The 18,260-nt window shown below is 37.9% G+C and overlaps 1 protein-coding gene across 10 annotated transcripts in view; it reads right to left on the bottom strand.

The window, feature by feature from the left end:
• Positions 1–18,260, bottom strand: part of PTPRM (protein tyrosine phosphatase receptor type M) — a 492,832-nt gene that overhangs the window by 311,392 nt on the left and 163,180 nt on the right. For all 10 annotated transcript variants that reach the window (XM_076329941.1, XM_076329942.1, XM_076329946.1 and 7 more), the window contains exons 4-5: positions 13,141–13,219; positions 9,653–9,768 (exon numbers count right to left, since the gene is read on the bottom strand). In XM_076329941.1, the coding sequence (XP_076186056.1) occupies positions 9,653–9,768; positions 13,141–13,219 (195 nt within the window). The remainder of the gene's footprint in view (positions 1–9,652; positions 9,769–13,140; positions 13,220–18,260) is intronic.

The raw sequence follows: 18,260 nt of genomic DNA, 5'->3' as shown, positions 1-18,260 counted from the left end.
TTTTTCTAAGGAACATGCTGAAATCCCTTGCAAGAACCAGCCTGAGCAGCACACTGCTGTGGAGGAAAGATTTCATTGTGCTTGGATACAAAAAACAGGAGGATGGCAGGTTGGCAACCCATTTCCAACACTTCTGAGAGTATTTCAAGTTCCCTGATTTTGAGAACTTAGTCCTAAAGCAATCTCAGCACTCAGAGAGTCATGCAAGTGGTAAGAGTACACAGCACCTGATGTGCCACTCAGCCTCGCTGACTCTAACCTATAAAGAAAAAGATGGTGTCCAAAGAGGAAAGTCACCTTAACTGTACATTCATACCACACTCCAAACACATTTTGTAAATTCAGCTGCACATAGTTTACTAATAAAAACACTAGGCTGGATGGTTTCTGCTGGTCAGCTCCGAAACATCACTGAAGTCAAAACACATCACAGACACATTGATTTCAAGATGTCTTTCTGTTTCTTGCATATGTTCACTAGGATTTATCATTAACAGTCCACAATTAATTAATTTCTCCTAGTCTCTGGTATCACTAATCATTGAAGATTCTGTAAGAGAAATCTTAGCAGCAGAGAAAGATTAATCCAATCTATATACACATAAGAATAAAAACAGTAAGCCCAGGTAAAAAAGCCTGGCTGGTGTTACCCCTGATGGGAGATTGCATCCCAACAGACTGAAGAGAGAAAAGTATTGCTCTAAGTGCGATGAAGCCTTCAGCCCTATCGCCCAGACAGAAGCGATGTAACTGTTCACAACAAAGCTTGTCACGTAAGCAATGCATTCGTCTTCCTCAAAGGATGAGCATCTAACCTAACAACCCTTTTGTAACAGGAACTGGTTTGGAAGTTTCGGTATACATGTTCAAAAATGTATTTGACTTTTCATACAATCTAAATATATACTGTCTTAAGGTATAAAGCTTGTAGCATACGCATTTGCTCACAGCTAGAGTGGAACAATTAAAATAAATATAGATACTTTGTTCCAAAAATTTGGTGTGGGATCTCTAATTGTCCTGGTTTCGGGCATGTGAACATACTTTAAATTTTTTTAAGTTTGAATTGATGTTTAGAAAGCTAAGATTTGTTACATTTCTTTCTTATGCCTCTCTCTAGGGAAAGAGAATATATAAGTTAAACTAAATCCTTCTATCACATTTTATCAAAGTTCTTAAAATGTAGAAAATCAGAAAAACTGAAGTTTGTCTCCTAAAAAAATATTGTGACAGAGTTTGTGCAAATTAAACCTCAAGCAGAATTAAAATAAACGTAAACCCAACTAGCTAACACAATATTGTATGCAGATGTTTATAAAATTGTGCTGTAAAAATTATGTAAGTGAGGAAGAACAGGGATATACGGATAACAGAATGCATTGTTCCACAGATGCTTTAAAGTACCTATTCTTTGCATTTTCTTTACTTCACTTTAGTAAATCATCTGAAAAGGAGCTTCTTTTTGCCACTTTCCATACTACTGACATTTTATACACAGTACTAAACTACAGCCTGTGCATTAACGGATGATTTTGTATTTCCAACACTCTCCTAGCGATATACTACTCCTCCCACATAAATTGCTGGAATTTGAGTGTGATCAGAGGTTTACTAGGTCAGTGTTCATCGATAGCCAAAGCTCCATCCCAACTGCTTTGCTGGGTTTCCTCTGTGTGCTCTTATTGCTGAGAATTTCCTTTCTCTTCCTTTATGATCAACAGAAGTAAAGTAAGAAACAAGAAGTGTAAACTAACAGAAAAGACAGACCAAGAGGTTAAAATGGGAAAAAAAGAGGAATCCAAACAAATACTGAAAAACAGTGTACGCCTCGCCCAAGAAACTCCATTTCAGTATTTCCTTATCAGTAAAGCTGCTAAATGCTACAGATGAAAATAGTGATTTTTAAATATTATTACAGAATCACAAAATAACTGTGGTTGGAAGGGATTTCTGGTGGTCACATAGTCGTAGCCCCCTGCTCAAAGCAGGGTCAACTACAGTAAGTTGCTCATGACTGCATCCAGCTGCATTTTTAATATCTCCAAGGATGGAGACTCCCTAGCCTCTCCAAGCAACCTGTTCCAGTGTTCGAACACAGTAACTTTTTTTTTTTCTTATGCTTAAGTGGAATTTCCTGTATTTCAGCTTGTGCCCATTGCCTCTTGTCCTGGCACTAGATACCGCTTTCTTTTTTAGCCTAAGGTAAGGAAATTGGTAAGAATGGTCAGGCCATCCATACATGTGTTACTTTTTCATTTCTCCTCAAAGAACTTAAAGCCTCCCAACAAAATCCAGGCAAATTTGAAGGAGTATTTCAGTTCTTACCATGTCTGTTCTGCAAGGTTACCCAAAGCATAAGCTAAAGTGTATTACAGGCATCAGTCAATTCATATTTAAGGCAGATAACGAAGGAAAAGTTTTCATCAAAGATCACAGCTCCTTAGACATTGGGTAACACAAATTATGACACAGATCACAAGCCTCCTATATTCTGCTGTTCATAGAACTTTTCCTGTCATATAGTAAGATTGTTATGCAATTAAAGAAAAGCAACTAAAACTGATTAATGGCGATTAATGGAAAATATACAATATTGGCTGCAAGAAAGGCACTAAATATATACTGGAATGGAGAGGGGGACACAAAGAAATTAACATACCAAAACCTGAAAATAATATGAAATGGTTACCAGAATTTGAAAAAAAATTAACTTTCATCTCTTCAGTAATAGATAGTGCCCCTTCCTACAGGGCACTAATTATCCTTCTAACAGTAAAATCATCTCAGGTTACCTACAAAAAAACCCACATCAGGATGTACATGCATCAGGATTTGTGTAGTCTTGGCAAAATCTTTAGTTGATTGATGTCATTAAAGCTCTTCTCAGGTCAATGGACTCAAGACAATTTGCTATGTGCAAGGTGGTTGGATCAGTCTTGGAAGACTGAGCTATTTATAAGCAGGAGGAAGAACGAACTCCTGCACTCCCATAGTACACAAAAGCCCCTACTGGTCAAACCCAAACTATTTTTTTAATATTCAAAAGAACATTCTTTAGACCTATCTCATTGTACAATTCACATTAATAGTTCCACCGTTTTGTGTTGCTAAGTTGTTACGTATGTATATGATTTAATTTAACAGGTAAAATACTGCTTAATTATCTTAGTACTCAAAAAATGGCTGAAACATTTTTTGCTCAAGTGCTTCCAGACTTAGCAATGAAAATGGTAATTATGTGAAAGCCTCAGAGAGTTTACAGCGTAACAAAAAATTCTTATGAAACTCTAGGACTTCGGTTCACCTTCTGGAATACTTTATGTGATTTACATAAACAAGCACATGCACACACACACATAAACTATTTTGTATATCCTATAAATATATTTTATTTTCATAATTTGCCAGGAGTCATTGCACTGGTTCCACATTCTCCCAAGGATGTTTTTGATACCTCTCATTTGTGTGTATGTATTCCTAAGGAAAACAATTTGCTTTCCAGAACTCCCTCTGACACAGGATTATATCTCTTCCTTTGAATAAATAATAAATAATGCATACAGGTTTTGCAGTTTTGTATGTAGAGGAATAAAATCTTTCATACTCTTCATACCTTCAGCAAAACATTACTGAAGATACAAAAAATGATACACTGAATAAGGTGAAAGACAGCTTTCAGGAAAGACGAAGAAAATTCAAATCCCTTATTAACAGGTCATAAACTGTTTACACAGGGTAGAGAACACTGGCCTGTAGAGTGATACTGTTCTTAGTTTCCTGGCTGCAAATGAAGTAGCATGCGTTCTGCATGCATAAACCATAGGTATGAAAGATTTCATCCTCTTCCCTTCTAGCAGAGAATACCCATTAGTCTCTTGCTATTGGTAAGTCTGATGACGCCGCTTACTACAGCTGTCAGGCATATCCTGAGATCCTATTGTTATTTGCTTACCTTCAACAAATTTTTACTCTTAGGTCTGTATTTCTGCAATAAAAGTTATGTGTCTGAGAATTACATTTTTAAATAATTATTCAAATTTCAACCACGTTTTAGAATGAGGCTAGGAAAAATACATTACTTCAGTGATGACCTCTCTTTCTCATCAACTGTAGCTTTCCACTGCTTGAGGAACCTCTCTCAAGAAAGGATACCCACACTGAGTCAAGGTACAAGTCTCTGAAAAATGCAATTGCCACATGTTTAGTGATGCTACAACAAATCTTTAGAAATTAATATCAAAAGATTGGGTTTGATATTAAAATGGAATTTCATGATACCTGGCTATCATCTGAACAGCAATTTCCCTGAAGTCACACTCCAGATCGTTCTAAGAGCAAGTAGCACACAGAGGGAACTGAATGAACCAGCTGCAAATTAGAAGCAGCAGCAGATGGGGGTGGGAAAATGAAGAGATGGAGCCAGGCCTGAGAAGCTAAGGAACAAACAAGCCAATTGAAGAATCTATGTGAATCCATGATTTAACAGACGTGCCTCTGCCACACAGACGTTATGTCATGTCACTTAAACTTTTCCCAGGATTCTTCTAACTGAATACTGATATTCTAGATGCCTAATTTTGGTCTTTGAGGTCAATTCCCTGAAGCCACTGGCCACTCGCTATTGCAAGTAGTGTCAGCGGACACTGAGCACAGAAAGTGCTTGGTGCCTCACATGCAGAGAATCAGGTCCAGATGTCTCAGAGACTGTTTCCAAAAGTAAAGGATACATTTTGTTTCTCAGTGTCTATGTTCTTCAACTATAAAATGAAGATCATATCAATCCATCTCACAGAAACAACTTAATATTGTGAAGCATTTTCCATTAGAAAATGAATAAACCTGTTTTCAGAATTGATTTGTACAGTATTTAGTAGGCAAAGCGAAGCCCTAAATATACTTGTGTGAAGGAACCCACATATTAAGGAGCTATTCATCAACTGAATATGTCCACTATACTGGGCGAGATGGGGATTCTGTGGAAAAAAAATGGATGTTAGTATGTCACTTAAAAAAGGTAGGCTCAAGAGGTTCAAACTTTTAAGGCTGCAGAGGCACAACTTTTCCCAAGTATTGCCCTGGAAACATTTATTTTAATATTTAAGCAGTTTTCACTTGGTAATAATTTTAATTTTAGTTACATAATATTTTGTGTAAATATTCAATACATGATAGTTCAAACTTCATACACTTGCAGAGAAGAAAATCTATGTATGTGTACACCTTGGACTTGCAGTGGAAGAAATTTACCTGTTTTTAAGTAAATCTTTATTTTTCTAAACTTCATTCTAATTTGCGAGCTACATTTAGATTCCTAGCTCAAAGATGTTGGTGAAAAGCACAATGTTTGCTTTTTCAATGTTCTAGGCTGCACCAAAAGAAGGTTACTTCCAAAAAAGAATTCTACCCTCTTTCTCCTATAATACAGATTTGGGTTTCTTGTGCCAATTTACTAAACACTAATACTAGGCACAACCTTTTCAGAAGACTTTGTCCCAGCTGCTTTCACTTGACCATTAACTGTTCTGTGTTCCACAGGTTAATTTTTTTCCAAATTCTAACTTCGGCTCCCACCTACAAATGTTTTTTTGTTTTCTGAAGTGTATTTCCATTCCTTGGGATTCCCAGCTCCTTTAGTGCCTAGTGTTTTATCTTACTGTTGGTGTCAACTTCTGGAGCTTTTAGTTTCAGAGAGGAATTTGTTTAATAATAAAAAAAAAAATTTACAGCAATTGCAACAGCCCTTACAGTGGGAGCACAGGAATGGCATTTTTGCTCAATCATTCAATGGAATAGAAAGAGTCATCCCATACTGACTATAACCTGTGTTGTCCACAAATGTGATAAAGAAAATGTAAGCAGATGGGACATTATCTGTTAATTATAAACATTCCTTCATTAGTGTAATCAGATTTATTTTTAAGGTATATTTATGTTTAGAACATAAACTAACGAGGACATGAATTCATAAACATACAATCTAGCCAATGACCTTATTAATTGGACACTAGTTACAACAACAAAAAGAAACTTGTATGATGCTGTGTTGTGTTCTTGAGTCCTTTTGTTTGACTTTAACTTGAAATGGTATCACTGAAAATACCCTTAATTTGTTGTCAAATTATCTGACAAGCCTGCAATCATAGCTCGTGTACCAGGGTGCATGGCTGCCTAGCAGGATCAGGAAAAATGTTTTTCTTGCAAAGCGCTGCACTATGGAATAGGTAAACAGCTTTCTGTCTTCCCTTTCCCGAAAGAGTAAATGCTGATCACAGCATCATGAAACAAATTTCATGGCTCAGTGTCTAATTTGGGCAGCTAACCTGTGAATTGTGGTTCCCCCATCACCCTTTCAATCGCAAAAACTTCCATAATACTCCATAGATTAATAGACTTCATATTCCATAGGGAATAAGAGTGGGATAGGATTGAAAAGAAAAAAAAAAAAGGAGGGAAATGAAATATGATCTACAGATTTCACTTACGACTGCTTCAAGGCCTGCGCATTATTAAACTAAGAAGATCTATGCCATTTGCAACAACTACTCAGCAAAGACAAGGAGACTAAAATAACCAACCAAGTCATAATTATTCTTTTGTTTTAAGGAACATATATCCCTCACAATCCAACAGACTGTAAAAGGTAAAGTATTTGTTCACCAGAAAAATGTGTACTACTAAACTTGAAGTCTTCTGCTGCATACAAGCTGAGAGGTACTATATAAAAGACATAGAAGTACAGCAGTAAAATCCTGCCACCACTGGAAACAGTCAGAAACATCACTGAAGTCAGTGGGTTTGTGATTTCACCCTGGCAATTTACCTGTACTTCAGACTAACAATGTGAATCTGAAAACAAATGACAGGTACTGGAAATCATTTGGGAGCAAATTACCACACGATATTTTGGAATTGCCAAATCCAAACAGATTAGGCCTCCTGATACGACTTATGTGGCAGAAATACTGAGAAGCCCCTGATAAAATCACACAACTGTATTTATTTCTTTATTTACTATGGTTTACCTTTAAGGACTGTCGTGGTTTAATCTCAGTTGGCAACCAGGACAAGGTTTTATAAATTAAAGGAAACAAACCATCAAAAGGATAGTAGAAAGCGCTTGATATTACTGGTGGACAAACTAGGCATAGAGAGATTGCACGACCCGTTCATAGCACCACTAAAACCTGAATCCCTATTACCTAAGTGCTAGCATAAATGTCTCCAGAGAATGGTGCTCGTTTTATTCTGGCTCTAGTGTACATAAGAATGTCTTTTATTAAGTTGTTTTGTAGCTGAATATCGGTTCTACTGTTTCTGGGAACGAAAGGATCTTTCATGTCCATTTAACCAGTCATATGACGTAGAAGATACCATGTTTTCTGACGGCTGTTACAGATAGCTGCATTGTACTCATGGTCCTGTGGCAGTGTCATGAGATGTTATAAGCAGACGTATACAAAATTCCTCAATATCACACCATGAAACCAGATGGTCTCAGTTGACTGATGGAGAACTGCAAGGTCTGGGGATCTGTTACCCGATAGTGACCTAGTACACCAAAATACAGTTAATCCTGTTGGGAACTGTATCTCATAGCCTTGGTTTGCAGCATCCCACATGTGGAGCTGTGATCAGTCTTACTGTAAGTCGCAGCAGACATCTGTGGAAACTGGCAAACAAGTACAAAAATAAATCCAAGCTATCCAGGAGATCCTGTCAACTTTTAAAATCTTCTTACACAAAGGCACACCTGGAATTTGCACAACCTTGGACCGATTACCAGAGGGACCTGTAGTTATATGGGCAGGATAAATAAACAGTGGCCCTGCAGGAAGATGAAATTCCTCAACAAGTCAATCTGTCACTACTTTCTTATCCTTCATATAGAGAAAGGAAAGAAAAAAAAAAAAATCTCATAATCACGTATAAACAAGGAATCACTTAATTAAGCTCAGCAAAGATATTCTGGAATTGCTACTGCTGTTAAGAAGAATGATATTATATTACATAAAATCTAGAAGGATATTTATTTTCTAAAATAAAGACATTACATTCCAGCCTTGCAAAGAATTTATGTGTCTCCTAAATTCCGTGCAAAAAAGTTAAAGCTGAATTTATACTGTCCTGAAATCAATGGAAAAACTGAATGGAATCAGGATTTCCCTATACTGAATTCTACCTTCAATTTTACAAAAGAGCATTATGCAAAAGTTCAAAGGTTCTAGAAAGGTTATCATTGATGAAATAACAACCCATTATTTTCCCATGCGTGCTAAACTCTTTTCATGACTAGAAAAATCATTCTTTCAAAAAAATCTCAGTGGCTTAGGAAAGACAGGAGTCTAATTCTACCAATTCAACACTGTAATACTGGCTTTAAAGGGCTGGAGCATTAGAGAAATACCAGCCTTGTATCAGCACAGAGGTTGAAAATACCCATGCAAACCCAAATAAAAACAAAGGAGATTTCCATTGCCTTCTACTGTATTTGATCAGGCTCTTTCTGGATAGACATAACAGTTCATCATTCATATATGGATAAATATGGCTCTTTGCTTTTCAAATGGTTTTACTTATTTGTTTGTGTGCTACTTTTCTTATAACTACTCAGCTCTTTAACCTGTGACATTTATATGAATCATTTCTGAAATGCTTGATGAAATTTTGCACCAAGTGCGATGTGAAAGGAAAACTATAGTAAAAGCCTGAAATTGTTTAAACAACAAAAATAGAGAATTTCATCTCTAAGTCCCACCCGTTACTATTGCTTCAATTTCTCCTATGCCTCCTTCTCCACATACTGCAGTTTCATCTGACTGATCTCCTTAGGCATTGTTTTAAGCATCCTTATTTCCTTCTCACAGACAATGTCCCAGTTCTAGCACGTTGTTTCTCGTGTATGGAAAGCATAGGGATCTGGAGGTCTGCTAAGTCCAAATACAGACTACTGTATGCTGTAGAGAACAGACAGCTCTGAAATGATGGCAGCAAGACGGCAGTTAAACTTGTACCCCCATTACTAAAAGAGATCACGTAAGATGCATGTTTTTGATACAAAGTTACACATACAGATAAGGCGAGACTGTCTTTACTGAAAGAAAAGGAGTTGGAGACAGCCTTTAAATCAAGATCTGACACCTATCTAGAAGCTACATTACTCAATAAGTAAAAAATTATGGACTCAATGAATATAGGTAAGATTCTTTGGCTCTGTAATACCGAAGGTCAGACTTGGCTGTCCTACTGGTCTTCTCCAGACTTAAAAAGTAAGAATGCAATTTTAGCTGCAAATACTAAACAGAGATAGAGGTAAGCCAAGAAAATCATTGTGCGTAATGTTGCAGTTAGCCAGCATAGACATTATGAGAAAGTCATGTGCTCTTCCTTGGGGATTTAGCCTTTACTCATGATCGCCACATGTAACAAAAACAGTACCTTTATTTTTAATAAGGTATCCCATTGAAATAAGGGAGCAAAATCTTCCAGTATCATTTTCTACAACAGAACACCTACTATGCAGCGGTTCAAAGATGCTATAAAATCTAATATTGATGAAACAGACAGCCCTATCATTTTTCATGTTTACATTCCTTTCAGAGTGATGATCTCCCCTCCCCCCAGATCTCAGTGCATTAGGAAAGAAAGAAATTACCTGTAACCAGAGTCTGTCACCTGAGTCTGTTCCACCATTGGCAGTGCACTGAAAAGTAGCAAATTGTCCTGCATTGACTTCCACACTCTGAAGGCGCAAGAAATGGGGAGTTTTTGCTGTTGGAAGAAGATAAAGTATTGAAGTTATGCAACATGGAAGTACTGGCTATGAATAATACACCAAGCAAATTAAATAGCCCTGCTTTAAAAGGTTCAAATCACTGACTACACATTAGATTTTAGGTTGGTTTACTTCCGTACCTGGGAAAGAGCAGAAGAGAAGGGTGCTATTTAATTGTTCCTGCTGTGTAAATTATCTTAGCTCAGCATCTCTCTTGCAATAACACTCTATTAATAAAGATCATATTGGAAACTAATTTTGTTTTGAACAAAAACCTTAGATACTTACACTACCAACTAGACAAAACAGTAAGAAGTTGAGTGATGTTGTCAGGGAAACAGATTTTTCTTTTTAACAAGGTACAGTGTCTATAAGGAGATGCCTTAGAGATGTAGCACACCAAACAGCTAAAATACTAACATAACACTTCTCACCAGCTACAGCTGTATTCTTATAATACAATTCTTTTCAACAACACTGCAGAAAAAAGCAAAACATAATGCATTCCCCATACCAATACTTATTTTTCATTTAGAAAGAGAAAACATTCCCAGTAAAAATTAAAGCAATACAGCTACAAATAACCTAACAAATTCAGACAAGAGCTACGTCCACTGAAGGAGGAAAGATAGCATGTATATTTTTGTTTTACTGGAAAGAGTCAATCACGTGACACAGAATAACATAGAAATTTGATACAGAAACTTATCCTTGAAAAGGCAGTATTCCCCAACCATTCAAATCCTACTGCAGGCAAGGGGACTTTTTGCACGGTCTATACTAGCAGAGAAGCCAGGCTCTGAACGTTGCTTTCAGACATGGAAATGTTAAGTGCTAGCAATAAACTGGCAAACTAAACATACACCTTCTAGCAGAGCATCGCAACCATTTAAAGTGTTGACGACATTTTCTTGTAAGACCTTATCACTGGGAGAAATTGCAGTTTTAAGGAATTTATAAATAACCAGCTACCAGAATTCAAGAAAAAGTTGCTTAATATCCAGTGCAAGGCAGTATAAGGAGGAGGAGATGGAATAAAATAGCCCAAATTAATATCTAACTATGGAAGGAAATCTTTTCATGATAACTGTCCTTATGGCAAATTTACTAGACATACTGCTTTTTTTTTTCTTAAACACTTCCCAATTAGGACAGACAGACTTTAGGCCAAAGTCATCCTCTTCTTTGCCTATCAAACTATTAATATTGAAGAATTTTACTGGACAGTCAGTAAGTTCCCCATTTCTCAGTCACTTTTTTTTTTTTTTTTTAAACATCTGCTTTTACCCCACTTGGTTTTTTTCCTCAATCTTCCTAAACTCTGGAAAACTCACCTTTCTGAATTACCAGGTATGGCCTAAAGTGGAGAGAGGCGTTACATTTTAAAAACAAACACACACACAAGAAAAACCCCACCCACCCCACCCACCACAAGCCATCCCTTTCAGTTCTGCATGCTTACAAATTGCTTTCTGCTTGGTCTTTGTCTGTACTGCCTAGCAAGTATTTTTCCCATTTCAATTTTTGTTTAAAGAGTTAATTATTCCAAAAGTATTTTTTCTCGCAATATACAGAAAGAATAGCATTATGAGTCTTGCAAAGTTTTAGACACACAGTAGCTCTATTCCAATTTTCACACTTTTTCAATTTTCTTGTAGACAACGTAACTGGTTTGATGTCTTAATTTCTAACATTTTAATTACTTCATCAAAGAACTTCTCATGAAAGCTTTTGCATTTCAACACTGTCACGTTAGAACTCTATGCGCGATGGGATATAACTTAGTCTCCACATTAACAAGAGCTACTTGCAGGTTTTGAGAACTGATTGGTACAAATGCACAGATCAAACCTCTCAAAATCTGTATACGAAAAATTATTAAGCTGATAAAATGCTGCTTTAGACTTATCCTACCTGAACCAAAGATAGAAATTCAAAATGCAGAACCACAAATACTGCCTAACAACGTGCGAGCCTGCTGTGTTTATTAGAACTAAGTGATTCAGAAAGAACAGCTGCTGATTCTGCATAACTGCCTCTGTATTTGAAGAAATGTCTGTCTTCTTGCCACTAACACTAAAACCATTTTTATGAGGTGCTCTGATACTAATCGATAAACCACTTTTTATTTTAAATCGCAGCTCTTGCTTACAAGCCACAAAGAATGCATACAAGTACAATATGCTGTAAAAGGAAGGTGAACAATTACACAGAATTGGTGTCTTTTTCCCCACCCAGTCATTTGGTCAGTAAGATTACAACCTACAATTCCATGTACGATCTTAATACACCTTATTTAACAAATAGCAAATACGTGAAATAATCATTTATTTAAGGAGTCTGTTCAATTACATCTGGATTACTATATTAAAGCTTTAATTTACAAGGTTTTGTTTTGACAGCAATTTTAAAAGAACTTAGGATAGTTTATTACATATCCTTAATAATGGAATAAGGAAACAACTGAAATATAAGCAAGTAAAACAGTGCAGAAATTGACCCGTGAACCTGAAGTACAATACCTGGGGAAGTACCCTAAGTAACCTTGCTTAGCAAAGCCTCAGCCCTCAACCAGCTGAGTTTTCTTCCTTCTAAGCCTTGGAAAAAATAATCATATATATTCAACTCTTGCATTGTTCATCTGCACTCACTAGTGCCTCAGCTCGTGGCTGCACTGAATTTTTGATGGCAATAGAAAACTGGTCAACAAATCTTGATGACTTTTGCTCTGAAGGAGTCATTAGATGGCCCAGTTAGGCTCTGGGGCTTACGCCAAGCACTCTACACAAGGTGCATGTTAGAGATCTCTTTAAAGTCAATAAGGTGCAAGTGCTCAAATGCTAGCAACACTTTCATAGAATCATAGAATCATTGAGGTTGGAAAAGACCTCTAAGATCATCGAGTCCAACCGTCAACCCAACACCACCATGCCCACTAAACCATGTCCCTAAGTGCCTCATCTACTCGTCTTTTAAATACCTCCAGGGATGGGGACTCAACCACTTCCCTGGGCAGCCTGGTCCAATGTTTCAACACTCTTTCAGTAAAGAAATTTTTCCTCACGTCCAATCTAAACCTCCCCTGGCGCAACTTGAGGCCATTTCCTCTTGTCCTATCGCTTGTTACTTGGGAGAAGAGACCGACACCCACCTCGCTACAACCTCCTTTCAGGGACTTGTAGAGAGCGATGAGGTCTCCCCTCAGCCTCCTTTTCTGCAGGCTAAACTACTTCGTACATACTCAGCCTATATTTATAGCAGTGGCATTGTTTTCTGACGTTTTCCGTATCTTTCGCTCCACATTTATTGAAGCATAGTGGCATATTCATTTTAGAGGGCTGACTTTAAAACAGCAGACAGGTACTTACTACATGGATGTCCTAAAACTTTCACTTCATCAATAGCCACATATCCTGGGTGACCTGAAGTGACCACTTCAAAAACAACCTGAAAAGCAAAAAGAGAATTTCAGTTAGCAGCTTTGTAACACAAGGAGTATAAAAATACTGTGTTATGGAAAAATACATCAACTCTTTTAACATGTTGAGAACACCTTGAAAACAAAACACAATCAAAAGAAACCCTCAAAATGTGGTGTTCTTATCATTAAAATGAACCAGAACATAAATCACATTTTTTCATATTTATACTATTTTTGGAGATTTACAAGTGTGATCATACATAGCTCACAATGAGAAATAACCAAATCCCCCCAACATTTGGTCTGCCAACGTAGTTATCTAATAACGATTTTATTTTCAATTCTTTGTCTTGCAGAATAAACTCCTACTTTTATTTAAAAAATGACAGTTCTGCAGTATACAGAGATTTGCACGGTATCAGACACAAACATACCTGTTTTTATGAATGTATTTTCCATGCTCTTAATCTTCCACCAAATGAGGTGAATTAAGTAAAGCAGATCCATTTGCCACGGTTTGTTTAGTGGCTATAAATAGGTCACAAGATAAATGGACCGTTCTTGTCGTTTGAATTAAGTACACTCAAAAGTAAACCTCTCCAAACTTTGGCAGCCTTAGCTTTGAACACCCCAAGAATGTTTATGTGGAATAGAAGAAAATATGCCAGTAACATTAGCACGTACATTTCCAAACCAATGCTCAAGAAGTTCATGCTCAAATCCAGGTTGTGATTTTTTTTTAGTGCTTCCCTTTTGCTTGGAAAGTTAACTCTAATTGCCTCTTGTTAACTAGTCTCAGAAGTACACTGAGGAAGATGAAGTTTAGAAACTATTTTTCACACATGTGCTGTACTTGACCTTGGAACAGATGCAGAAGGACACTACGTACCATATCCTTTACTGCAATTATTTCAGCAGAAAGAAAATGATACAGAATGCAAACATGTCACAAGGATAACATACAGCCCCATAATATTATATCACAGTTTACTGGTGCTGAATAAACACTGGCAGAGCACTGATTCTGATTTTAAAACAAGCCTTGAGGCGAGCAAATTTTTCACCACTTCTTGCCTCTGCGTTCTCCCATCTTTCTCATTGCTCCATCTGTGGACACTGATCCTGTTCTTGTCTCCCAGGTATCATCTCCCTAAACTGTCCATTTCTCCCTCTCAGTCTCACTGGAGTGAAACTGCCTTAAATATGGCTTTAACTCCATATGGCTGACAAGGAAAAAACTACTTTTCATTCTAGTTCTGTCTCCTGTCCACACAAAAATTTCAACCTACATGCCAACGTTGTCCCAGGTGAATCAGGCAGCAACGAGAAAACATAAGACAGCAACGAGAGAAGTCCAAAAGCCACCAAACAAATTTTGCAGAAGGAAGTTGCAAGAAAGGGATTGCTCAGTCACAAGCCCCAGCCTGTAGCCTTCTAAATGCCCGATGGCGCTTAAAGTTGATATTGCTGATCCACAGCAACAGAGTGGACAGGGTATGGATTTGGCGCCCAGCATTCAGTAGAGCATCCAGAGCAAGACAATTCAAAATTTCAGAGCACCTTTCCTACAAAGAAGAAAATCTCCTGGTGGAACCGGTCTTAGGAACCATCTTGGGAAGCAGAAGTTCTTAAAGGAGAAAAAAGCAGAAGCTCTTAAAGAATAACTTGCATTCAAAGAGCTGAAAGAGCTTTTCCAACCATGATCATTCTTACCCTCATCTTAACAGCCTTGAAATGGAAATACAGAGATAAGTGACATGCACAAAGTAACCCTAAGTTCTGACAGCAGTGCAAGACCCAGAATGCACCTCCTGTTTTCATTCACTGAACTCTGAAAACAGAACAAGCATTTCTCTCTATTAACAAATGTGACAAACAGTTGTATGTTCTTAGTTTGTGTTACGTTCTCTGAAAAAAATGGTTATGCTGGTGTCCTTGGAAGAAGGAGACATTTCCTGAAGAGCTACCAAGACTATTCAAAACGCAGAAGATCTGAAAGACTGTAGGGCATGAGAAGCATGGCATAGCCCCAGGAACCTGTAGTTAATGCAGGGATGTTACAACACCGTGGTGAAGAACAGGGAGCAGACAGCCAGGTCTCAAAAATGGTGAAAAAGTTTCCTGAGGAAATATTCTGCCACTAAGAAAGTCATTGAGTTAACTGAATCTAAGTGTGGAGGCAGAGACCTGCCTGTAAAAACACAGAGGGCTGGGGACAGTTACTGATTTCTCTCCTGTATTCCCTAGTGGCTTTGAGTTTTCTCTGTTAAGAAGGAAAAAAAAACAGTTAACTTTCTAGTTTTTACTGAAATATAACTAATTAAAAAAAAACCCCAAAACACAACTCCCTCTCTTTTGGAGTACTCAGTATAAGGAGAAGATCTGCACAAAGCCATCTGAAAGGTCTACCTGACCCATGATCCCATCACTGCAGAGCAGAGGAGGTTTTTTCAGGTTCTTCACTTTTAGATATGCTAAATTCTAGAAAACCCCAGGAGGAAATGGCACATGCACACCTCTGAAGCAGCGAGCCAATCCAGTCAGAAGTTTTCTGCTAAAAATATTACTGCCAGATAATGGGGATTTAAATATTTTTAAAAAAATGTTGCAAAAAAGTGCCTTTTCCAAAGAATTACCTGACTTCCAGCAAAACCAAATACCTGAGGCTCTAGAAAAAAAAACCCATACACAATACATGAGTAGAAGATCTCAAAATAATTCTATAATTCATAACTGGGGAGCTTCGCTACAGGCTCTCCAAGAGGTTTTAAGTACTCCATTATTGCAATATACTCGCAGACAAAAAAAGCTTGTAGATTCTAAACACAAACCCGTTCCTTCAGTTCACAGGCAGGAACTACAACCTTTAAATAACTGAATTGGACCTGCTTGTGACAACAGACAAAGACTCAATGAGTGATCTAAAACATTCTGCCATATCTCTAGACAACATACCAAAAATGTCATTACCACAAATAAGCCAGGCAATATATCAAGAAACTGCCAGTTGGACATACTATTAAATTACAATTATTGTCATTAAAGAGGGCATGTTCCAAAGAAAAGTAATACAAACTGAAATATTGTCAGTTTAATCATGCTTCCATTAAAAGCAATAGCCAAGCTGGTATCAGTTTTAATGATTGTAAGTTTTGGTCTCTTCTGACATAAAATATGCAATTTTTAGTAAATGGAAAGAGACATGACAGCCAGTAGTGACATACCATCATTAAAGAGAAATCACTGATGTACCTTTTACTTCATATATAAAAGAACATGACACCTATGCCAAGCACAGTAATATAATTTCTGTTTGTTCACAGGCTGTGAAATACTATCAACTGCTGTATCCAAATCCAGTATTTTATTTTATTTAAATTAATAAACGAAGATATGCTTAACTAAGCATTTTCCCTTTTTACACTGAAAAAAAGAATTTGATCCTATGCATGACATGTTTCTCAAAGTCCTAGTTAAGTGTGCTGCACACTGTAAGAGGGTGCTCAGAAATGGACCTAGAAACACTTCTGGTAGCTCATTTATTCTTTGAAAAGCTTATATTACGGAAGTCAAGACTATTCACAAATCTGGATCAGTTTTGCTAGTAATTTCACTAGAAATGAAACCTAGAAACTTATTTCACATCCAGTTTTTTCCATCATTTCACATTTGAAAAGTTGCTTGTCTTGTAAAAGGTAACATTTTTACTCCCACCTCCAAACTTTGCCTTTCCTCAGGGCTGACGCAACACCTGCAGGCAATATAAAAGACCCCAGTCAAAACAGAGACAACACTCCAGCAACGTCAGACTGGGCAGCCCTTGGATTTTTCGCCTATTATTCCACCACCTTATCAGTCCGGAAACAACCGCTTAAAACACCGAATTCATTTGCTCAGGAAAAACTCTGCCGAACGTTGGCCTGAGAGCTGTTTTACACCATTCTCCCCCTCACAGGCCTGCCAAACAGGAACCAAGGAAGCGGCTTAGCACTGCACCGTCCCTGATCCTCCCTGCTTCAGTGAAGAGCAAAATTAGCTTTTCATTCCTGCCACTTCCCGTTCCTACATATGAACAAAGAAAGGGGGTCTGCTCACCAACATAAATGCTTACTGCTGAAAATGTGTGACTTGAGATAACTTGTCTGTTCCAAAGAACAATAGAAATAAACAGGTTTTGTTGCCATACAACCTCACTCCGTAAATTCCTGCCTTTGTTGTTGCAAAATTACAACGCTTTTAGTCAAAAGGTGGATTGTACCTAATATAAACACACTCTACTTCACATGACTTAAAAATAGCACTTTGCAAAAACAAGAAAGAGAAAGGAGTATTAAGAAAGCTACTTAATGTCAGGCTGCAGTCCTGCTCCCCTGCACCCTCAGTAAGTGGGCAGTGATGTATCACACGCTGGCTGCAGCACGCACTGCGCTCTCCTCTCCGCCTGCTGCGCTTTACTGCACAGAGTGCCTTTCTTTGACTGTATTTTACAAGGCGTTGGGAACAGTCTCCCTCCAGAAAATTGGCAATGTCTTGTACCCCTGTGGGTTGAGCTCTTCTCCCTCTTTTCACCTGTCCTAGGACTACCCCCTTTATCACCGGGGCACGATCACAGCGACTGCTGCCTCGTCAAAGCCACGTGAAGGGAGGTTCCTGACCTGGTCCTTCCCAGGCCCCACAGAAACCTGTCACAGCTTATTGACTTGGGCTGCCTAAAACGTGGTTAGGCCCCCCTGGCTGGGAATTCATTTTATGCCGTTCCCCCCCCCCACCTCTCACTCCTACACAACTACCATTTGGCACTCACATGAGCACTCAAGCACATTAAACAACATTTCGGTGGTTGCTGCCAACCTGAGACTCCAAAGAAACCTCTTATGGGTGAGCAACACTGAAAACTGAGCTCCTGACATTAAGGCTTATTAAATCTTACTCTTCTCTTGTTTGTTTTTAAACCAGTTGTTGTCTTACCTTTCTCTACTGAAAGCCCAGAAGCTTTCTTGGTTTAGGAACAAGGGACAGGAGAAAACAACAGAGCCTTGTGTATATGACAAAACACGCATGCCTGCT

The sequence above is a fragment of the Aptenodytes patagonicus genome, chromosome 2, assembly GCF_965638725.1.
Source record: "Aptenodytes patagonicus chromosome 2, bAptPat1.pri.cur, whole genome shotgun sequence".
NCBI classification, from domain to species: Eukaryota; Metazoa; Chordata; class Aves; order Sphenisciformes; family Spheniscidae; genus Aptenodytes; species Aptenodytes patagonicus.
The sequence above is the reverse complement of the archived record's forward strand: the minus strand, read 5'-3'. Positions and strand labels throughout refer to the sequence as shown.